This window comes from Sciurus carolinensis, chromosome 14 (genome assembly GCF_902686445.1).
Source record: "Sciurus carolinensis chromosome 14, mSciCar1.2, whole genome shotgun sequence".
NCBI classification, from domain to species: Eukaryota; Metazoa; Chordata; class Mammalia; order Rodentia; family Sciuridae; genus Sciurus; species Sciurus carolinensis.
In genome coordinates, this window is record NC_062226.1 from 19,585,961 (window position 1) to 19,610,262 (window position 24,302).

Below are 24,302 nucleotides of genomic sequence, written 5' to 3' on the forward strand. Positions count from 1 at the left end.
TGCCCCACCGGGCTGCCGGGTCTGTTGTGTGTGTTGGGCGTGGGTTTAAGTGCACCGAGTCTTCCAGGGACGACATTGATCTCAAAATGAGGGCCGATGGCGTCGGCACTGCCCGGAGCTCTGGCAGGGCCGCTCCTCCTCTCAGAAACCCGCTGGCCACAGTCCACTCCCGGCTCCCCTCCGCCCGCCTCCCCTCCCGCCTCCTCCCCTCAGGCAAACTGCTTAACATCTCTGCTTCCACCTCCTCGCCCCGAATAGAGGTAATGACGCCCTTGCTGCACAGGCCAACGAGAGGGAGCAAGGAGTGAGTCCAGCTGGACCGCCCGGGGGAATGGTCACACCCTGGGTCAGCAAGCAACAGCCTCGTGATGACGAAACCCAGCTGAACACGTGGTATTTCCCATGTCACACGCTGGCCACAGACACTTCTCAGGACCCTGCATAGCAGCGAGTAGAACTGGTGCCGGGCCGTCTGCCTGCCCTCCTGAACCTTCTGCTCTCAGGCAGGGCAGCAAGGCCTTGGGGGAGAAACGAGGCGGCGCATGAATCCCCAGGCCCCCTGCGTGCAACCTGACGCAGGTGGGCTCCTAACAGCCACAGCGGCCCAGAGCGGGGATCTGTACCTTCCTTAGTAACTAGAAGCCCCGGGGGTGAGAAGCCCTTGAACTGAGACCCAGAGGAAGACCTGAGGAGGGCTGCGTGGCCACGGCCCAGTCACCAAGCCTTGCTGAGCTTGTTTCCCCGCAGGCAGACAAGAGCGACCGCGACAACAGTCAGCACTCAGGAGCGCGTACAGGCACTCTGCGGGAATTGAATCATCTCATTTGCCCCAAACTCCCACAGTTATCACGCCGTGTTAGAGATGAGGAAACGGAAGCCTTGGTTAAAGGATAACTTGCTCCAAGCTGCAGCGCTAACAGATGGCAGAGGTGTCCCGGCACAGACGTCAGGCCCGAAGCACAGAGCGCAGTGGTGCTCAGTCCACAGGGGTCACTCTGAGGGGTTTCCTCGCGAGCAGACAGCACTGAGAGCTCTGCCTCTGGGCCCCTGGCCTCTGTGCTGCCTACGAGAGACTCTGCCTAGTACATCACCTGGAACTCACAGGGGCATCTGCAACCTCCAGGGCCTGCCGGGAGCCAGCCTTTCTGCTTTTGCCTCTGCTCAAACAAACAGACCACTTCACTTTTTTCTCTCCCAAAAGAAGCTTCTCGCTGCCAGAGCAGCTGGCTCCATTTATTTCTTACCGGCCAAGCACAAAGAGCTAGGAAAGCTTCCACACAGCCCAAGGGCGGCATTATCTTGTCAGCCTGGTGATAAAGCCCAACAAAGATCCTTTCAGAATGATGAAACCATAACATTCCTATTTGTTCCAGTGAACACAGGAGACACACTCTGATGACATTTCCCCACATCCTGCCCTCCCCTTCTGAGTAGGAACAGAGTGCCTGCTAAGGACCTCGGAGCCCAGCACTGTGCTGGGACTGCAGGGTGCAAGGACAGGAGCTTCCCAAGTGGCTGCGAGACAGCATCGGTGTGGTGGCAGAACGATGGGCCCCCGAAGACACCCGAGTCCTGTTCCCCAATCCTGTCCATCTTCTAGGGGGAGGCTAGTCAGTTTACAGATGGGAAGCTGAGGCTCGGAAAGGCTCTGGGAACAGCCTGAAATTGTGCTGCTAATAAGTGGCTGAGCAGGAATTCCAGGCAGGATGCTCAGATTCCAAGCCATATTCTCGGTCAGCCTGCTGTGGGGCCAACCTGTCACGGTTGTTAGGTGGCAAAGGGAACTAGGGTGCGGGATGGACTTCATGCTGCTGCTCAGCTGACCTGCAAATGCTGAGATTATCTTGGATTAGCCAGGAGGTGTGAGGTAATCACAAGGGTCCTTCAAAGTGAAAGAGAGGCGGAAAATCAGAGCTGGAGAAGGAGGTGTGGCTTTGAAAGAGGAGGAAGGGACAGGAGCCTAGGAATGCAGGAGTCCTAGAGGAGTTACAAAAGGCCAGGGAACAGATTCCTTCCTAGGCCTCCGAGGGAACACGGCCTGCTGATGCCCTGATTCTGACCCTGTGAGGTCTGGGTTGAGCTCCTAGTGGCAGGTGTGTAAGGTAATTCATTATTCATTCATTATGTTGTTTTAAGTCACTAAGTTTATGGCACTTTGTTACAGCAGCTCCAGAATCCCACACTGTAGAGTTCTGACTGAGAACACGGCTCGGAATCTGAGCATCTTGACTCTGAATTCTGACTTTGCCACATACTAGCAGCATGGCCGTGGGTTGCTCCCAGAGCCTTCCTGAGCTTCGGCTTCCCTGGCTATAAGCTGAATGTAACAGCCTCCACCCCGAGGTCTGCAAAGCACTGAACAGAGGACCCACTGTACACTGAACACCCAACACATAACATGAGACAGACATCAAAGAAACCACAATTAGCAGCCGGGCACAGAGGTGCCTGTAATCCCAGCAGCTGTGAGGCTGAGGCAGGAGGATTGCAAGTTCAAAGCCAGCCTCAGCAAAAGTGAGGCACTAAGCAACTCCGTGAGACCCCATCTCTAAATACAAGACAAAATAGGGCTGGAGACGTGGCTCAGTGGTCAAGTGCCCCTGATTTCAATCCCTGGTACCCTCCTCCCACAAAAAAAAAAAAAAAAGAAAAGAAACGACAATCAGTGAGCTGTACATTAAGCTGGGAGGTATGGACCTCCTCTTCAAAGGTGACCAGGAGTCAGAGAGCAGGATTTGAACCCTGGCTCTGCCACTTATAGTGGGATCCAGGACAAGTTACCCAACTCTGGCCACCCTCCACCTCAGGCACCTAGTGCTGCAGGGCGGTGGGCTCAGTAACCCTCTTGCACTCGCTCACAGGGCTGTCATGAACACCCAGGGACACGTGCATGAACAGCTCAGCTCATTTGCCAGAGGAATATTGGCCTGGGCACCCTCTTCCCAAGCTCTCTTTAAAACAGCCTGCTTCCAGGAAAAAAGCAAAAGCCCACGGAGATTAGATGAGAGAAACAAGTGCCCCCGAGCTCTCTGGCAGGAGGCCAGCGTCTGCTCCCCGTGTGCTGCTGTGGTGATGGGCCTCACCACAGGCCCAAGGCAGCAGGGCCAACCGATGGCAGACTGGGACCCCCCAACTGTGAACCAGAATAGACCTTTTCTCTTTTTATATTGATTTAAAATAAAAGAAAGAAAAAGAGGACTCGTCATGTTTGATTTCTTTCAATCCCGGTGCAGATGGGCCGGTGTGAATTTTCATGGCAGGAGAAATTCTTTAAGGCGGGCAAGAGGAAAGTCTGGCTTGGGACTCTCATGTCCCCGCAGCCCTTCTGGAGGGAGCGTGGCAGGGGCCTCTGGACATCTCACCTTCCTCTGCTGCCTCTCGAAGACCAGCATGAGCGTCAGGGTCAGGCTCACGGCAGCCAGGGTCACCAGCAGCACACCCGCCCAGTGGCTGCCCAGGGCGAACATCTGGCTGGTGGAGTAGATGTTGGCCCAGACCACCACATAGAACACCTGCAAGAAGCCAGGGCAAGAGCGGTCAGGCACTCCCGTCCTCAAAGGAAGCAGCTCCACTCCCAGGGACACCTGCACGGGCTCCCAACACCCTCCTGGCTTCAAACAGCTCAAGGGCTGGAAAGACGCAGACCCTGGGTCTGTGGGGGTAAACGTGCATTCCTTGTTTATACGCAAAAGTGGACCACAGGGCTTTTAGCGGCTCCTAACCCCTCTTTATCTTGATTTTAAATAAAACAGAAAAAGAAGAGGCCTTTGGAGAAAGATAAGTTTGAGCCTGCAGCCCACAACGATCTTTCACTTGCCACCAGCCTTGAGTAAGCTGTGACACATCTCTGAACCTCAGTTTCCTCATCTGTAAAGCGATCATAATGATGCTGGCTTCATGGGTTTGTTGCACGGGTTGACAAGGTAACACAGAACTTACTGTGGAATGATGAATGCTGATCCCCACCCCTTTTCCTTCTCCCCAAAAGTGAGAGGTGGGAGTCAGTCATGCTATCTGACCAGGGATACACACCAAGAAGCAGGTCACAGTGGTTAAGACCACAGATGCAGAAGCCAGACTGCTTGCGTTCAAATGTATGTATGTGTTTGTGTGTGTGGATCTACGTGTACGTAGATGTATCTGTTCACATGTACACGTACACATATGGATGCATACACACATGTATGCGTGACTAGGGCTGAAATGGACCTCTCTGAACAGAAGAGGAAATCAAGTCCCAGAGAGAAGAAAAGACCTAGCCAAGGTCAAACACTGAGTTCAGAGCCCGGTGGTCTGTCCATGGGAAACCTGACGCCCCCATGTAAGCGGGGTGTGGTTACGACTCTCTCCATAGATCCCTGTGATGCCAGGTCCAGAACCATGGGGCACTGCTCTTCCCCGGGGAATCAACTGGGCCTCCAGCTGCCAAGTCCCTTATCCGCTCCAGGACACGACACCGCACTTGGCATGTGAGAAGGCCAGGGCGGGCCAGCGTGCGCCCGTCTCCCTCCTTACCACGGCAAAGGCCAGCCGCATGGGCCTCGAGTTGTAGATGATGTATCTTCTCACTTGGGGCTCCAAGAGGGCGCTCTCGGCCAGGCTCCTGTACTGGTCAGCAGGGACCTGCTCGGCCACCCGAGGGAGAGAGATCATTTAACCACAGGGTCACTCCACCCATCCCACCAGCAAGCGCACTGTTCCCAGGTGGTGGCGTGGTCTGTGGAGGGGGCATCAGGCTGCAGGATGAGGAGCTCAGGGTGCTGGGTGGAAATCACAGGGTGCAGCCCTGGCACAGGGAGGAGGAACCACCCTGAGCAGGTGAACAGCTTGAGAGCCAGGAAGATTCCAGGGATCCCCACAGCCTGAGACTCAGCACCTGGTGGCAGGCACAGGTGGCCTGACGGCTAAGACGCAGGCCCTGGAGTCAGACAGTCCTGGGCCCAACACCCTGCCACCCTTGTGCCGCATGAACTGGAGCAAGTTACCCCTTTCTCTGAGCCTCAGTTTCCTCTACAAAATGTAGGGTACCCACCTTGTAGGGTTGGGTGCTTTTTAAACTAGATACAAACAGTGCTTGGCACAGTGCCAGGCACCTGGGGAACCCCAGATACACAGGTGCCACTGTGGGGACTGCGATATCAGCACCCATGAACACAGCCCAAAGTCCCAACATGCTCCTCCTGCCTCAACAAAAGTGTCTGCAGAGCATGAAGCCCTATGACAGTAGACCAAGAAAAAAGAATTGACTGATTTAAAATTACATTTAGGAACATGGTAGAACAAAATACACACTGTTCACCAATAAGAAAACTCAACCTGAAGATGACTACCTAAGACAGATGCTCTTCCACTGGGTGCAGGGGCGCAGGCCGGTACTCCCAGCTCCTCAGGAGGCTGAGGCAGGAGGATCTAAAGTTCCAGGCCAGCCTCAGCAACTGAGGGAGACCCTGTCTCAAAATAAAAGACGAAACGGGCAGGGGATGCAGCTGGGTGGTAGTGTCCCTGGGTTCAATTCCCAATAAAAAAACAAACTAACTAACAATAAAAAACAGATGTTCTGTACAAAGGTGGAAAGGAAATTCAGAATGACGAAGCCAGCTGACATGGGGTTGACTCTATTTGACAGGTTTTCCTTCCATGGTGACCAAATGTTGTTCTAAATAAAAATGCAATTCAGTTTTAAAGAAATAAATTCTAAAACCTTCTGGGTAAAATGAGTAGGGCCTGTTCCCCATGCTTGCCTAACTGCCCCCGGCCTACACAGGGAAAGGCTCATCCTGCCAAGATTTTAGGAAGAGGAAACCTCACCTATGGCACTTCCCACCACCAGCAAGAGCTTCAGTTTACTGAGCATGTACAATGGCCAGAGACAGTACAATGTTCCTCAAACATGAAATCATTTAATCCTAACAAAAATCCACTTTCATAGTTATCGATATTTTTTTTTTGGTACCAGGGGTGCTCAACCACTGATCCACATCTCTAGTCCTTTTTCTATTTTTTATTTTGAGACAGGGTCTTGCAAAGTTACTTAGGGCCTCACTCAGTTGCTAAGGCTGGTTTTGAAATTTCAATCCTCCTGCCTCAGCCTCCCGAACTGGTGGGATTTGATATTGTCTTCATTTGCAGATGAAACAGACTCAGAGAGGTTAGGCCACCTAACCAAAGTCACAGAGGCAGCGAGCAGAACTGGATCTGAGTCCAGGAGTAGGGGTCTGGGACGTCTGAGCCTCTGTTCTCTACATTTGAAGGTCCTGTCATCAGGTGGTGAACTCACATGACCTCTCCTCTGCCGGCAAGCGCAGCTCCCTCTCCTACAAGGCCCTTCCTCCTGCCCGCCCAGCGTACTCCTGCTTACCCTTTGAGGTCCCCACCAGGGTCTGCTCCCCTGAGAGGTTTCCTAACCATGCACCGCAGGCAGGTTCACCATTCTCCCCTGTGAACACCTTCAACGCCCTGTGTGTCCCTCTGCCGTGGCATTTACGCCCTTCAGTCCTGACCCCTCCAATACACGTCCATCTCCCCAGTGGGCTCTGGGAGCAGCGCGATGGCAGCTCAGTGTCCTGCTCACCTCTACGCTGCTTAGCCGGCTAGGCGCCTGGCACAGAAGGGACACCCCCAAACGCACCTTCACTAAGTGAATCCATCGAGAAGACAGCTGGTTCTAATGCACCTTCCTGACGTCACCCACCACAGAAGGCAGGGGGCATTTAATAAATATTTGGGGAACAAATGGATGAAAGGATAGATGGATGGGTGGACAGGCAGACGGATGGGAAGGAAAACAGCAGGACGCGGTAAAAACAGCACTCGCCTGAATGCCCCAGGTCTGCAGCTGCTCCTCCGCGGCTCCCAGATCGAAGGCCAAGGGTGCACAGGTATTGTCGATCCGGAGGACTGTGAGGACCTGGCCGTTGTGGAGCTCTGGGAACAGACCAGAAGCCTCGTCTGGCTGAGTGACAGCCACCTTGGAGGAGGCCAAAACCAAAGGCATCGCTCGCTGGCCGTCCGAACCTTCTCATGACAAGGAAGGACACAACTGTCCTCAAACCCTGAGGACCGGACTTGACCAGGAAGCCCCAAGGAGACAGAACCGAGGCCACAGGGACACTATGTGAGATCATGCAAGTAAGAACCAACTTCCCCAAACTCAAAGCCATCCTCACAAAGAAAGGGTGGTAGCAAGTTCGTGAGTTCCCCATCACGAGGGCCACTGACACAGCGGCTGGACGATCGACCTGGAGGGGAGTGATTACATCCAGAGGACGCACGGCAGGCACGGCACAGGAAGCCCAACGGAGTACCTCCTGAATGCCCAGCAGGCTCCCAGTCCAGGGAGAGACAAATAGTTATGATAAGGGGCACGAGGACCCCCAAGGACGTCCCCACTCCAATTCCCCAAACCTGTGGCTGTGCCGCCTTTGTGGCAAAAATTAAGACTGCAGATGACATTAAGGTCACAGACCAGCTGGCCTTATGTAGAGAGAGCATATGGGATACCCAAGTGGCCCAGTGTCACCACAAAGACCCTCAAAAGCGAGAGAGGAAGGTGGAAGCAGAGGGAGATGTGAAAAGGGAAGAAAGAGGGAAGGACAGTCACTGGCTGGGCCATGGAGAAAGAGAGCCATGAGTCAGGGAAGGTGGACGGCCCCTAGAAGCTGGAGAAGGAAGCAGATTCTCCCTTAGAGCCTCCAGAGAAGGAGGAACAGCTAGCTCAGTGAGCCCAGGGTCAGGTTCTGACCTCAGAACCACAGGATGATGCATCTATGGCTTTTAAGTCTCTGTGTTAGCGATCATTTCGTAACAGCAACAAAAGAAAATGAACGCACTGGCTTACTGGTAACCTCTCCTGTCTCATTCCACGTTCTGCTGCTATAACAGAACACCACAAACTGGGTACATTATACGTAACAGAAGTTCGCACGGCCCACGGTTCTGGAGGCCAGAAAGTCCCAGATCAAGGCATCTGATGAGCACCCAGTGCTGCCTCCTAACATGGCAGAAAGGCAAGTGAGCAAGTGATAGAGACAGGGAAACTGGCCTGAATCCATCCTTTTTACTGGAATCCCACAGAACCCACTCTCAAGAAAACTAACCCAGTCCCTGATCGGGGCATGTCACGGTTAGGCTCACTTGCTGAAGACCTGACCTCTAATGTTCAGAAACGGGGCTTTGCAGAAGCGACTGGATCACAGAGCTCTGGTCTCAGCAGTGGATTGATCCATGGGTGGATTCAGAGCCACATGATCTACTGGAGGTGGGGGGACCTGTAGGAGGTGGGACCTCGTTGAGTGAGCAGCTCTGCCCCACCACACCCTCCCCACCATGATGTCCCGCCTCCCACAGGCCCAAAGCCATGGATCCAGTGGGCCACGGGCTGACACCTCCACCACCCGAGCCATGAGAAATCCTCCTCCTCTAAATTGCCCTTCTCAGGTATTTTGTCACAGAAGCTGACGAACACTCGACATTGCTCACTCCTCACTCACGAGGGAGAGCCTACACTGACCTCATCTTAAAGGTCCCACCTCCTAATACTGTTATGGCAGCAACTCAATTTCAACGCCAGTTTTGGAGGGGCCACTCAAAACACAGCACCCCCGGCACATCTGCAACTCACTCGACATGTTGAAGGCATACACTCAGAGCCAGACGTAGTAGCACACGCCTATGATCCCCGCAACTCAGGAAGCTGAGGCAGGGGGATTGCAGGTTGAGGTCAGTCTGAGCAACTTAGCAAAATCCAGACCCAAATAAAAGTCACTGAACCCAGTGATAGAGCACCCCTGGGTTCAAACCCCAGCACTGCAAAAATAAATGGATAAATAAAATTATGATTAAATCAAAGCATATGCAATGAGGAAGACTAGACAGAAAGAAAACAAAAGCAGCTAATAAGAACAGGTCTGAGGACTGAGCCCCTACGATGCACCAGGCACCGCGGACTCCTCTACGAACCCCAAACGGTGGGAGCCATTAACATAAAGAGGAAACTAAGTCTCTGAAAAGTAGAGGAACTGCCCAGTGTTAATAGGGAAAACTGGAGTAGGAAAGAGAAGCAAGAAGGGAAGGGAACATATAACAGCGGGGCAGGCGGGGTCTGGGCCTGACCCGCCGCCTCGCAGCACGGCCCTGTGGCCTCCGGGCGGAAATCTGAAGCCTGCCCGGCCTGGCTCTCTGCATACCGAGCGTTTGCCAGAGCAATGCAAAGAACGTTCGTGGTGTCTTTGTTTGCCTTCCAAACCCAGAGTTCCTGAATTCTTGGCAATACTATCGCTCATCTGTTCCTTAAAATAAGAACAGCAAGTCTTCCACTTAGAAATACTTGTTTTTACACCTAGGCTAAGAAAAGCTACCACCAGAGAATAGACGCAAGTGTGTGTGCATGTGTGCATAGGTACAGGTCAGAGCATCTTCCCACAGAGGAGCAAGAACTGGCTTGCGATGTCCTCACTGTCCTGAAGGAAGACTACCCCATTCCATTCCGTACCCCATTCCATTCCATTCTGTGGCTGCGCCTGGATGTGTATGAACTGCTTGCCAAGTAACAGTGACAAGCTGGGTGGGTGGCACACGCCTGCAATCCCAGCAACTCGGGAGGCTGAGGCCGGAGGATCACAAGTTCAAGGCCAGCCTCATCAACTTAGCGAGGTCCTAGTAACAGTGGTAACAGAAGATACCCTTGTTTGAAGCAGCCAGGTTTCAGACCCTAAGTAACCAGCCACATTGCTGTGGACACCACACAATTCAGAGTGTTGTTCCCCCTTGCCAATGTCCAGCCACTCATTCCTTCTTTCATTCAACCAAAGTCATTTTTGAGGATCCATGAAGGGCCAAGTCATGTGCTATGTACCACAGACACAGCGACAGACAGGAGAGCACAGAGGCCCTGCCCTCCAGGAGCTTACCTTCTAGTAGGGAAGCTAGACATGCAACATTATTACACAGACAATTATTCATAGACTGTGACAAGTAGAATAGGGAATATATATATATCAGAAGAACATATCAGAGGGTCCAGACTTGGGCAGAGTCAGGAAGATTCCTCACAGGAGGGATATTTGCACTGAGCTCTGAAGAATGAATGAAAATCAAGTAAGAGAAAGTAGGCAGGGAAAAAGCATCAGAGGCAGAAGAAACAGCGTGTACAAAGGCCCTGAGGCAGAACGGTATGGCAAAGAACAGAGATGAAGGGCGGTGTCAGTCATAAAGACAGAGCTTGCAAGTAGGTCTTCATGCTAAGCCAAATGGGAAACGCTGAAGCAGAAAGTAACATGGCCGCATGTGTGTTTGAGAAAGATCCCTCTGGCTGCCAGGGAGAGAAAGGAGGGACAAAAACAGGAGAAGATCAGTTGAGAAGCAGAGGCTGATGACAGGAGATGGTGAGGGGGAGAACTGGGTAGAAATGGCAGAAGGTAGCACACCTGTAACCCCTGCAACTCAGGAGGCTGAGGCAGGAGGTTCACAAGTTCAAAGTCGGCCTCAGCAACTTAATGAGGCCCTGTCTCAAAATTAAAAATTTTTTTAAAAAGGCTGGGAATGTAGCTCAGAGGTAGAGCACCCCTGGGTCAATCTCCAGTCCCAAACAAAAAAAGAAGGAAAAAGAAAGAAAGGGAAGGAAAGGAAGGAAGGAAGGAAGGAAAGGAAGGAAAGGAAGGAAAGGAAGGAAGGAAGGAAGGCAGGCAGGCAGGAGGGAGGGAGGGAGGAAAAAAAGAAAGAAAAGAAAAGAAAGAAAGGCAGAGGTGTCTTGGCCTCTGGGTACGGTGGTGCACACCTGTAATCCCAGCAACTCAGGAGGCTGAGGCAGGAGGATCACAAGTTCCAGGTCAGCCTCAGCAACTTGGCAAAGCCCTTAGCAACTTAGCAAGACCCTGTCTCAAAATAAAAATTGAAAAGCACTGGGGATGAGCTCAGTGGTAAAGCACCCTGGGTACAATCCCCAGTACCAAAAAATAAAATAAAATAAAATAAAAACTTCTTAGAAGGCAGCCTGGAAAGGTACTCCACGGTCACCCACCCTTATCTAAAGACTGCTCTGTGCCCTCCCCTGCCCCTAACCTAACGCGCTATGCCGAGTCCAGTTCAGCCGGAGGCAGAGGGAGGAAGGAGAGAAAGAAGGGTCATGACCTTACCTTGTCCCCACCCAGGAGGGCTCCCCCTCGGCAGGGCGCTCCAGGCAGGGGAGGTGGGCAGCGGGCTGGCCGCCCCTCCGGGGTCCATCTGTGGTTCACAGGCCATGGCAGAGAGCCAGCTGGGCTTCTACTTCCCCTTCCTGGAACTGCGGTTCATTCTGGAGCAGCCGGCTCAGGTTCGCTTGCCTTCAGAAAACAGCACGAGAAGGACACTCGGGCCGGGGCCTGGGCGGGCTGGGCTTCCTGGAGCTCTCGGAGGCAAAGTCACCAAGGGCCCAGGAGAGGCTCCCGGGAGTCTTTATGCTGACTTTGGTCGAAATTTCTGATCATGCTGAAGAAATTTCTTGGAGGGAGGAGTAACTAAAACACGCCCCCCAGCCCAGGCCATTACTGAGAACTTACTTCCCTTGTGGCCAGGGGCCTTCTCCAGCTTAGCCACGCCAGTGACCCACAGGTCACTCCAGAGCTGACCAGGCCACTCAGTTTCCCTGACTGAGGACGCCCCAGGTGATCAGGCATGAGGCAGGTATATCTACCACAGGAGCCTGTTTACACCAAGGGTCTCCAACAGCTCCCCACAGACCTGGCCAAAACACACAGGGCAAGGGTGGGGGTGTCGTCAGAGGATATTTGGGGCCCTGGGTTCCAGTGCCAGTACTGCCGGGGAAGAAACACGGGAGAAATGAGGTGACAGGAAATTCAAATTTTAAAAAGCAATGATCATAAAGAATAAAAATACCAGACTGAGGTTGTGGCTCAGTGGTAGGGCACTTGCCTGGCATGTATGAGGCCCTGGGTTCAGTCCTCAGCACCACATATAAACAAACAAACAAACAAACAAAATAAAGATATGAACAACTAAAAAGAAATTTTTAAAAAATAATAATAAAAATACGTAGGTGGCCTGTCAGAGACGGTGGAGGAGCATTTTGAAGAACACAGACTCCAGAGTCAGACTAACCAGGTTAAATGGCAGCCTCACCGCCCCCATTTGGGGAAGTGGTTCAACCTCAGAGCATCAGCTCTTCGAGTCAAGGAGCCTGTCCCACGGGGTAGCTCCCAAGACTCAATAGGTGATTCGTATAAAAGACAAACAGCAGCATCAGAACAAAGAACATCTTCCATGAATATCGGCTCTGCCAAAAAAAAAAAAAAAAAAAAAAAAAAAAAAAAAAAAAAAAAAACCTGCTCTTTCTATTGCTATTTTGAGATTCAACACAGTTCCTGTTCCTAAGTCAAGAATTTAGTTTTGAGCTTCCAGGCAGCCAAAGCAAACATAGAAACACTGTCAATTAAATAGTCATCCATAAGGAGAAAAGAAAAGATGATGTGGAGAGCAATGTGCCTTCCTGGCCATCAGCTACAATCTACCTAGGAAAGGGCTTCCAAGGCCTCCAGGGTCAGGCCACTAGAGGAACAATGGGTTATCACCCTTGGCCACCTTCATCAGCAAAACACAAGGCCCCCTTGGTGGGTGTTTCCTTGGTGAAAACTTGAATCTGCACACCACCTGCTAGGACTGCAACCTGCACACTTTACCTCCGTTATGTGTCCACCCGGGAACCCAGGGATCACCCCTTACCAAGAAAACCTACGCCAGAGTCCCCTGGGATGACACACCAGCCCTGCTAAATATCTTGATGAAAGTCCACTCAAACTGTCTTCATGACATCGGGATTGAGCTCAGGGGTGACCTACTAGTGTACCAGATCCCCAACCCTTTTTTAAATCTCATTGAGACAGGGTCATATTAAGTTGCAGAATCTAGCCTCAAACTTGTGATCCTCCTGCCTCAGCCTCCCGAGTTGCTGGGATTATAGGTGTGTACCTCTGTGCCCAGCAACTAGAATTTTCTTTTGCTACCACGCCAGGTGATACTGGGGAAGAAATGAAGTGGCCAGTTGGTACACATCTGCCTAATTCCAAGCTGGGCCCAGGACACACTGTCACTGGGAGTGAGGGAGAACCGGATCCTACTGTCCTTACCACCTTCTGCTTCTCTCAATACATTTTAACAGAAACAGCTTCGCAATTTGTGAGGCCCAGTACAAAATGAAAATGTGGGACCCCTTGTTCAGAAATGATGAAGGATTTCAAAATGGGGATGCAGAACATTAAGCCAAATTTGGGAACCTTCCTAAGTAGGGCACCTGGAGTGGCCATGGAGGATACACACACGGGAAGCTGGCCCTGACTTTAAGCTGCAGAAGGTCATTTGGGAGTCCCTTCTCCCAACCAAGAATATATAAAAGACATGCTTTAACTTAAAATTAAACCTGCCCTGTACCACACTCTACTGCCAGAAAGCAACGAAAGTGATGAAAAGATTGAAGACCTTGGAGCCACAAAGCCTGGACTCAATACCCTGCTCAGTCATTCACGGGCTCTGTGACATTGGCTGCTAAGGCACCCAGCCTGAACACTACCGCTCTCATCTGTAAAATGGGGGTGGAGGGCCTACCTCACTCAGTTGCTATGGGATCTAACACAGCAGATGCAAAATGACCTCCAACGCTCCACACACCATAAGGCCCCTTTCCTCAACATTTCACAGGAGATAAGAGGGTCACAGGTGGAAGTGACCTGCACACAGTTGGGGGTCTAAGAAACCAGAGAAGAGTTCTGGCTGGAGTCCAAGGCCACGATTTCCATGCCTTTGCACCGATGGACTCCAGAGTGGTTGTCTCAGCCTGTTCCTGAAGCTGCCTTTAACATGAGCGGGTCAAGGCTGGGGTTGTGGCTCAGTGGCAGAATGCTCGCCTAGCATGTGTGAGGCACTGGGTTTGATCCTCAGCACTACATAAAAATAAATAAAGTATCGTGTCCACACACAACTTAAAAATACGTATTTAAAAAATGAGTGGGTCAGAAGAGACTGCATTTCCCAGGCCTGATCTAGAAACAAATTCCACTCAGATGGCAATGCTCCCTGCTGGGAAGGCAGGGTCTCCCCTCACTAGCTAGCCTGAGCCCTGGTCTCCTGCAACACTCACAAATCTGACGAGCATTTACCAGCCACTCTTACCCCGCCTTACTTCTTTCCTCTTACCTTGCACCCCAAAGGCATGAAAATAACAAAATTAGATGAACCCACAACCACTGAAGCCCTTCTCCGCTTAATTTGATCACCTACTAGGCCCCCAAGGCAAAGAGTAACCTATCTACTCAGGCTCCAGGCAAAACCCAGGGAAACTGTAGCTGGGAGGCTGCAAGTCTGCTCTGAAATCTCAGAAAAGCCTGGCAACCCAGTGTCAAGGAGGAACCATGCACAAGCTGGACTTGCAAAGATCTGAGGTCTCCTTTCAGAGAGGAAGAGGCTCCATTAGTTGCAAAATCCCACAATGAGGCACTGTCTTTTGTGGGGGGAAAATCACAACACCCTAGTTGGTCCATCAGCCTCCTACAAAGTCCCAATCAGCAGACTTCATTCATTCACCCAAGGCTGTTCTGTGATGGCTAAAAGTAACCTGCCCAGTCCTACCACTTCCCACCTGTGTGACCTTGAGCAAGTTACTAGACTTCTCTCTCTGCCTCGGTTTCCTCATGTGAAGATGATGATAATGGTGATGACTTTAGACTTGTGAGGTTTAGCTTTCACACATGTAAATCACTCTGAATAGCACTGGGAAAACAGCAGTTGCTGAAGGAATATAGCCCTAACAACCTTCTAGGGCCAGGCCCTGGGCATGAAATCAGAGATTAAATCTCAAGTCCCTGCTCAGCCCTCCCTGCTGAGGATCACCACCTGGGGAAGAACAAACCAAGAAAGAAAATTACCAGATTGACAAGTACGAAACAAGAGGGAGCGCCTTGGAGTGGGAAGGGTCCTTCAGGCTTTCTGGGACAGAACGAGGCTCCTTGACTTGGCAAAGGTGAGGGCAAGAGAAGCCCAAGTGAGCAGGACCTGCCCATCAGGTGTGGGGGAAGGCACCTTCTGCATCCAGAGGAGGCAAAGGACAGGAGTGGTACTGGCAAGACCCCAGGGGCAGAAACTAAACCAGGGCCCAGAGCCCTATATGCAGGATCCCCCACTCCACTCGGCCCTGCTCCAGTCCTAGGTGACACAGAGTCAGATACCAGGGTGGTGGCACTGAGGGAGTGGGCAGCGCTTTGGTACTCCTGCCACTGGTTACACAGTTCTGACTTCTGGGCTCCCTCTGGGGATTCTGCGGCTTAACCAGACCTTCCAGTCACCCACGGCCGCCCCCGCGCGCCAGCTGGATGCCCAGGGGTTTCCATCTCTGCAGACACTGCTCAGCCTCCCTAAGAGCGATGTGCTGGCCTCAGATTCCTCACGGGGAAAGAGCAACTACCGTTTTCCTGACTCGGGTTCTGGTTTGTTTGTGGAACTAGAAATCCTACTAGAGATCATAGGAGGGCCCGCCACAGAAGTTTTTGGGGTGGACAAGCCTAGAACAAAATGAACCCAAACTCCCCATTTTACAGATGCAGAAATTACGACTCAAAAGAAAGTAAGTAATCCAAGGTCAAGGTCTGCGAGGGAGGCAGCACTGAATCCCCTGCTCCTCCAGGCCGAGGATGCCCCACCTTACGTGGCCTTGGCCTGGGCAGCTGTGCCTTGCCTTAGTCTCTGCCCTCCCATCGTCCTGGTCTGCGGCCTGGCGGTGGGGGGAGCCTCCTTCACCCCAAATCTCCCCCGCCCGCAGATCCGCGGGCTCCCAGGCCGACCCCGGGAAGGCCCCCAGGAGCGCGCAGCAGCTCGGGGCCACCGTGCCAGCCCGGCCCTCGGGCGCGAGCGCAGGCCGAGACGCAGGCGCCCAGCGAACCCGCAGCGCCGGCGCCTCCCCGCACCTCCCGGCACCAACCCGGGATCGCCGGCGCACAGGCGCGCGCACACTCACCCCCGTCACCGCCGCCGCCGCCCGGAGACGCGGAAGGTCGGGGGCGCCGCGCCCCTCCGCGCCGCAGCCTCCCGACGCCGCGGCCCGCGCCCGCCCGCCTCCAGCGCGCAGCACCGCCCTCCCGGGCCCGCCCCCGGCCCCCGCCCGTCACCCCACCGGGAGGAGCCGCCCGTCGGGCTCGCAGCGGGCCTGGAGGGAACGCTTGTGCCGGGCCCGCGGAGCCCAGCTGGGAGGCGCATTTCATCAGCTGGGCTCCCAGGGACGCCTAAAGGGGCCTCCGCGCCCGCTCCACCACGTGCGTCGGATCTGGGGCTCTGCCTGCACCCGCGTGCCGGGATCGCTGTAAAACAGCGGCGGACCTGTGAGGTCCAGTCCCGTATGACATAAGTCACGGGATCCAGTGGATGAGGCAGTGGATGGGTCCAGAAGTTGTCAGCGACTTTTTTTATTATGAGTTTGGGGATCACGCTGCCTAAACTCCAATCTCTCCGCTAATTGTATCAGTAAATTATTTACCCTTTGTGTGTTTTGTTTTCCTAAAAATCATTAATTATAACGATGCCATGGGGTTGTGTGAAAATTTAATGAGATAATCTGTGTGAGGTGTTCAAAACAACCAGACACGTTGTTCTGCTGGTGTTCACAACTGCCACCTACCTTGTTGGCCACCACCCTCTCCACCACGACCCCAAATTGCAGAAGAGTCTGCAATGAAAAGTTAAGTGCCCCGTCCCCTAAGTAGAGCACTAACCCTGTGTATTTTCCCTTGGAGACCACATGTGCACGTCTTCACATAAAAGGCAGCAGATTCTATTCCACTGGGGATCCTGCTCTTTCATTCAAAAAAGTACCAGACTGGGCATTCACTTTATTTCTTTTGAAGGGGTTCATAAACTTCCATATATTGTAGAAAGGGTCTTTGCTTTCCCGGCCCCTCCCTCTCAGTGGATATGGCCCGTGGTCCCACTCCTGCTGACAGGCTGTGCTGGATACTCACGGTCACATTGTTCCAGGCATGCCACAGCCTGCACTTCCACGCATTTTTCATTTCAGCAGATGCTGCCAGATCGTTGGGGGGACCCTCAGACCACAGGACTTTATTTGGCTGCAAGCTCAGCCAGCCCAGAAGCAGCGTGCTTGGAGGCAGGGAGCAGTAACTGAAACCTTAAGTGGCAGATAGCTCCTGGGCTCCCTCATTCACCAGGCAAGTGAGGGTCCAGGCAGTGGACTACTAAAAATGAAGTTGATTTATTTTTCAGCAAATTGGCATTGGGTACCTGCTGAATTATATAGGCATTATATTGGACTGTAGTGAGCAGTGTAGGGGCATGGAAAGAAGTGACCCAGGGGATGCAGGAGTTTTACTAAATGCTGATAGATGTTGAAAGGGATCCTGCAACAAGGATCCCCATGTCTCTACATTCTGCCTCTCTGGCAAGGCCTACCTCCTCCAAAAGCCAGAGCTTGTCCTCCAGTGCTTCCGGCTGGGCTGCCTTCACCCTTCATCCTCACTGCTGGACACTACACCACAGAGACCCAGAAGAGCTGGCCAAGCAGGCACTACTACTTACTGACAAGTGAACTTCAATCCCCTTGTTTATGAAAGGGGGATAACGCCTGCTAAAGTGGAAGTCCACAGGAAGGAAATGGTGAGGTGCTAAGCAGAATGGATTCTGTAAAAGTGAGGCACAATCTTGGACAGCAAGGCATCATGTGTTTGCATCTCTGAAACCTGTGCATGTGGCAATCCTGGCACTATGCCCGGAGGGAGTGGGCGCTCCGTGCAGAATGGAGAAAGGGCAGTACAATCCCAAAGTCTGAAAGCCCACATCAGCTGCAACAGCTTGATGGATTCACGAGGGCCTTTGTGGTAATCGCAAGCTGCTTCCCTCCCCCACCCTCCCCAAGTCCCTAAATACCCTAAGCTCCAGGAACACAGAGCATCTCAGTTCCTCCTACACCCCATGTTCTCTCTCACTTCCAGTTCTGTGGTTGCCATCTCCTCTCCATCTGGAAGGTTATCCCCAAACCCTGTCCCCACCTCAGCACCTGACTAACCAACTCATTCTCAGGACTCAACTAGCAGAGCCCTTCTGGTAGCCCTTCCTGTCCATGTCAGTCCCTCCTTCTCTCATTTAGCCCTCACCCATACCTATCACATGGTGTGGTCATTGTCACTTCTCCTTTCCCAAGAGAATCAAGCTCTTGGACACAAGGTTGCTGCTGCCCATGCTCAGAGAGCTGTCCCAGCACCCCACCCTCAGCGTGTTAAATGCATCTGCTGTGGTGAATGAACACATAATGAAATCATAAGGGCCTCACTGCAGGTAAATCCAAATAACCACGAACCCGGCCGTAGCCACCCTTCCTCGGCAGGCGCTCCGTCTGTCCTGCTGTGACTGCAAGGGCTAAAGACCCATGTCTGAGGGCTAGCAGCCAACACTATTTGGCAACCTGGATGAAGTAACAGAATGAACTTCTTTCCAGCCTGGCAGAACCTTAAATTGTTGCAGCAGATGGTAGAGGAGGGAGCCTCAGGACTGCTGGGTGAGTATGTGAAAGGCCAAGATCAAAAACTAGATCTTGTGTTTTGGAATTGGTCTGCCAATTATATATTCACAGACTTCCTAAACATTTTTAGAAACCTATCACTTGAAACATAGCCACGACCTGTACAAACTGAACTAAAACATACAGCAATTCAGGCTGGGAAGTCCAACATACCCAGGTTCAAATACAGGCTTTGCCACTAATTAGCTGTGACCTTGTGAAATTGACTTGATCTCAATCCCTCTAAGCCTCAGTCACCTAATTTATAAAATAGAAAAAATTATACTACCTCAGAGATGTGAGACAATTAAGTTTTGAATATTAAGCACCTTGAATTGTTATGGATGTTCTTCAATGTGAACTATTTTAAAAATTATTTCCAAAAGTGTGTTTTACAGAAATTTCTATTGCAAATTTCTCCTGGAATTCACATTGCCAAATAATGAATTCATCTCCAGGATATCCATGATGCAGGCTGACAGCACAGGAGCTTGGGACTCAACACACAGCTGTCCTCACCAGGAGGTGTACTGGGGTTAACAAAAATCACATGCTGATTGTCAGAAAACTGGGTCAAAACCAGAAGAAAAACAACTCTGAATTCCTGTCAGACAGCCCACAATCCATCCAGGGGGTGTCAAGGGTCTGTTTCTACGCTACATACAGAAAGGTAAGTGCCAGGGACAGGTATACAGAGTGGGGGGTGGAGCACTGGGAGAGGAGAGAAGGGCAACTGAAGGTAACGGGGCTGGGCACGGTGGCATGCACCGTGATTCCATCTACTCGGGATCCTGAGACAGTAGGAACCCAAGTCTGAAGCCAGCCTGGGCAACTTAGATCCTGTCTCAAAATAAAAAGGGCTGGGGATGTAATTCAGTGACAGAGTATTTGCCAGCATGCAAAAGGTCCTGAGTTTAATTCCCAGTACCTCAAATAAATAATAATAATAATAATAATAATACAAAAAAGGCAATTGAGCTTCTAACTAGAGAATTAGATCAGTTTTCTCATCCTTAAAAACATTAGACAACAGCAGGCAACCCAATCATGCACCCTGCCAGCTCCTCTCCTGACCTTCTGTTCTAAAATGTTGTCACTCTTCCCTTTATAAGTTATTTTCAAGAAGAAAAGGGCGGGGGGTGGGGGCTGTCTGTCCAGACTCTCCAAGTCTAACCCTCTCCATCAATCATCCCCACAAACAAAATAAGCTGTTGTGGCCTTCACTTCACACTTGACCCAGGAGCCAATCAGTGTCATAAAAAGTTAAAAGCCAGAAAAGGCAGATGTTGACATCATGATCTGGCAGCTTCCTCCCCCCAAACCACTGGACAGGCCAAAACATTCAGTAACGAGCGTGCCTAGCCTGCCTCTTAAGACCTGCCTATTTACCCAGGGAGGAGAAACAAATGCCAAACTAGAACTGCCTGTTGTATGGAAGCTATTTCAGTCAGTCACTTCAGAGCCACTGAGGTGATGGGAGATCAGCAGACAGGAGGAAAACACTCTGACATCTGCCAGATCATCCCTGAAGGAAAGGAAAAAATAAAAGGTGAAAAATGAGGGGCCTGCAGAAACCATCAAAGCACATCCTTTCCATCAGACAGCTGCAGTTGACTAACAGCACCATCAATCTTCTTGAGTAGAAAGGCCAAATACGCCAAGAAAAGCAGAATGTTAGTTGCAGACCTCACTCGCCAGTCCCAGAAGCTTACCAGGTTGGAGGAAGCTCAGTGCCCTGGAGCCTAAGACAGAGTGCAGGAGGCCTTGCTTCTCCGGTGCTCAGGGCTGAACCAGTGCCTCCTGCATGAAATGCAAGTGCTCTACCACTGATTCACACCCCAACCCTCTTCTATTTTGAGAGTCTCCCAAAGTTGCCCAAGCTGGCCTTGAACTTGTGCTCCTCCTGCCTCAGCCTCTCCAGTAGCTGGTATTACAGGCAAGTGCCACCACACCCAGCAAACAAAGGAAGTTTTTGCTTGCAATCTGCAGGCTGCCCTTGACTTCATTCTGGGCACTTCTTTGCTGTGACCTTAAATATCCTTGAACCCTCTGGGCCTCAACTTTCTCATCCACAGAAGTAGAATTATAGCCTAACCTGCAGAGCTGTAGTACAAAGTGCCCAGAATATAGGGATGGAGGTCAGTGGTAGGGTGTTTTCCTAGCACGTGCAAGGTCCTGGGTCCCAGTACTGCAAAACTGAAATTATAATTTAAAGGGCTCAGAACACAATAAGCTTTCCTCACTAGACACACACACAGATTTGATTTGAGACATCCCATGAGTTACTTCACTTCTCTCAAGTTTTTCCCCTATCAGCTATGAAGTGGGAGTGGCTATTCAGGGAATTTGCGAAAGAAGTTACCCACAAGGTTACACAATGCCTTACTGTAAGCTGTTTTGTTTTCCATCAGGGAGAACTTGAGTAGGTCTGAGCTATGGCACGGAATGGAATGGTCACTTTTTATGCTTGTAACAAACAATACTGGGGGCATCCTCCGCTCCAGGTAACTGTAGAATTGTCCTAAGTGCAATTAAGGAGCATCTGTTTGGAAACCAGAAGAGGTAGAGAAAAGGATCAGTATGATACACTGAAGGAGTACAATGATGAAGCTCAGTACTGAGAGCATGTGCAGTAGTTAAGGGCACAGATGCTAAGAGATGCTGAAGAATCTTGGTTCTTCCACTGCACATCCTTGGGCTGATTCCTTAAGCCCTCTCTGCCTCAAATCCAGTAAGAGATGCTGAGGATTCAATTGGTTAATGTAAATGCAAAAGTTCAGGAAACACTAGCTTGCAGGTAGAAAGTTAATAGTAAAGGGCCAAGGGTATACCTGAGTGGTAGAGGCTTGTCTGACCTGTGCAAGATTCTGAGTTTGATCTTTAGCACCACCAACAAACAAACAACAAAAAAAGAGGGTAAAAGATAGAAGCAACCACTTTTACTCCCTGAACACCATGGTTTCCCCCTTCTTGCACAGTCTTCCTTTCAATCAGGTTGGGTCACAATGGTCCCTCACATTGGTCAATGGGAAGAGCAAGTGTCATGTGTCATTTCAAGGTTGAAGTATACAAGAGTCAATGCCTAATGTCAACTTTTTCTTCCCTGCAATCAAGGAAATCATGTGCTGAGATGGTGAAGCCACAAGTGGTAGTCTAAATCTCCAAGGAACAACTGCCCTGAAATCACCCAAATTGCATCAACCTTGGCAAGGAACAAACCTGTTGTACAGTTAAAACTAAGGAAACACTTGCTGGGCACCTGGAGTATTCTAGGCACCGTATGTAATGCTTTGGTTTGTTTTGTTTTTTAGCATTTTCTTTTTGCTTTAGAGTACTTCTAGTCTGGGGACAGTTTTGGCTCCCAGGAATATTTGGTAATGTCTGGTGGCACTTTTGGTTGTCACAACTGGAGAGGTCCCCTACTGCACTTAGTGGGTACAGTGCCATTCCTATAGTGGATTAAATGAACAAAACAAAAAACCTCCCTTTGAGGCCCAGACCCTACCTCCTTTTGCAGAGACAAACACTATTCAAACATTTCTTCTACTTCCAGATAAATTCTGCTTATGTAAGTATAGGCACATGGACATCATTTCTATCCTTTTCTGCCCAAGAGGGAACAAATCATACACTGGTCTGTATACAGGTACTCAAGTTCATCCACATAATCACCACCATGCCTGCCCCACCTTCTCTGCTCTCTGATGATGTACCCTACAGATGCCAATTTCTTGGGGAAGATCATAACAGAGCCCTTTCCCTGAGCTTCCCAGGCGTTTTAAGAAACCTTAGCTCAGGCCCCACCCCCAGAGATTCAACTGACTAGGAAGGACCAAAGCACCTGCCAGTTCCCTGGGAAGAACCAGGACTGAGAACCCCTCTCCACCTGTGTACTGGATCTCAAGGCCTTCAGAACACTCTGGGACCTCACTCCTCCCAACCTCAATCCTCTATTCCCTCCCTCCAGCCAGCGCTTCCGTCAGCCACTACCACATCTCCTCCTCACCATCATATCTTCTCCACTCCATGCTCACATTTCAAATGAATTAGGTCACTGAGCGCTTTAACTTTTCAGATGTTACCTCTGTTCTCTCAACTGAGAGAAATACTCCCCTCTTTTGGCTTGTGAGTAGCAAACTGAGCTGCTTGGCTCAACCCTATTAATCCAGTTTCAACATATTGATGACAAGGTCAAAACAAAATGTGTCTAAGGGTGGGGGGTGGGGAGTGTGGCTTGGGTGATACAGGGCTTGCAAAGCACTGAGTTCCATCCCCAGTACCACACCCAAAAAAGTAGGGAGTGCTCTAAACCAGGGAATACAAGTGTGGCTTCATGTTTTTCCACTGGGAAATCTGTACTGGCAGAGGTATAGGTGGAGGTTAGAACTGCTATGCTCAGCAATGCTAGGTTTAAAGCCTTAACAAAACTGGGTACAGTTTGAAACACTTTAAAATGGAGATATTAAGACATCCAGGTCAAAATGTCACATAAGCAATTTGAAGACTGGAATTCAAGAGAGAAGGGCTAGATATAGAAATATTCAATATTAACTTATTTAAAGCTATGAAATGAGAGCCAGGCATGATGGCGAAGGCCTGTAATCCCACTGACCTGGAAGGCGGCAGCAGGAGGTTCCCAAGTTCCAAGGCCAACCTCAGCAACTTAGTAAGACACTGGCTCAAAAAAGGTTGGGGTGTAGCTCAGTGATAGAGCACCCAAGTTCAATCCTCAGCACCACAAAAATAAACAAACAAAACCATGAAATAAAGGTGGTCTTGCCAAGGAAATGTAGAGAAGTCCAAGAACAAAACCTTGGGAAGAAATGAGGAGCAATCAGGAAGAAACCTAGAAGCAAGAAGCACACCACTGCATAGTGGAAGCAAAGCAAATGGTTCAAGGAAGAAGTGGTCAACACCTGACTGAAGGTCAAGTAGGAAGAGTGCTGCATTTCTCAGTATGGACATCACTGCTGAACTTGACAGTTTCACCAAGACTGGAGTATTTTAAACAGTACGAAATTGAAAAGCTCATACAGTAAATCCTTTCAACTAAAAAAAGGAACGGAGAAATGGAAAATTAACTAGAGAAACGTGGCCTAAGATTTAATCATCCTGAAGCACTTGAGACTTAAAAAAATACCATCAGGCAGAAGGATCACAAGTTCAAAGCCAGCCACTAAGCAACACAATGAGACCCTGCCTCTAAATAAAATACAAAAAACAAGGCTGGGGATGTGGCTCAGTGGTCAAGTGCCCCTGAGTTCCACCCCCCCCCCAAAAAAGAAAAAAAAAAATACCATCAACTTGTCTCATACTGTTTTAGAACAGGCAAGGAAATCCCCCTTTGTTCTATTTCAGCTTTTTTTACCTACCAGAAATTATTCTGCAACCAAAGCAAGATTGTTAGCTTATACAGGGCACAGGGCATTTAACTCTTAAGAGCTAATGTGAAGTCACTACAGTATTTCCCACATCATTTGGCCCACCAGGAAAGAAAGGTGCTTGGTAACTTGCCCAAGGGACCCACCACAAGGTCCTCCAAAGAAAAGGCAAACTCCAGACTCCTTGTTATTTTTCAAGAACAGTTAAAGGGTGAAATCACAAGGAATTTCCTTCCTGCTAAAATGTACACCTGGAATGTTTTCTAATTATGTATGTAAATGTGATCCCTATGTTAATTTCCTAAGTGAAATTTCGTAAAGCATCTGGCCAAAGTGTATTTTGCATTATCAAAAAGGATAAATCAGAGGAGGGAAAA

At 50.5% G+C, this 24,302-nt stretch overlaps 1 protein-coding gene across 17 annotated transcripts in view; it reads right to left on the bottom strand.

Annotated features, from left to right (window-relative positions):
- Positions 1-16,171, bottom strand: part of Tmem268 (transmembrane protein 268) — a 37,715-nt gene extending 21,544 nt beyond the window's left edge. For 8 of the 17 annotated variants that reach the window (XM_047524673.1, XM_047524675.1, XM_047524677.1 and 5 more), the window contains exons 1-6: positions 15,995-16,081; positions 11,133-11,318; positions 6,815-7,014; positions 4,516-4,623; positions 3,363-3,512; positions 1,245-1,307 (exon numbers count right to left, since the gene is read on the bottom strand). In XM_047524673.1, the coding sequence (XP_047380629.1) occupies positions 1,245-1,307; positions 3,363-3,512; positions 4,516-4,623; positions 6,815-7,014; positions 11,133-11,238 (627 nt within the window). In that variant the 5' untranslated portion in view covers positions 11,239-11,318; positions 15,995-16,081. The other 9 variants (XM_047524672.1, XM_047524682.1, XM_047524671.1 and 6 more) reach the window with 8 other exon arrangements.
- Between the last annotated feature and the right edge of the window lie 8,131 nt (positions 16,172-24,302).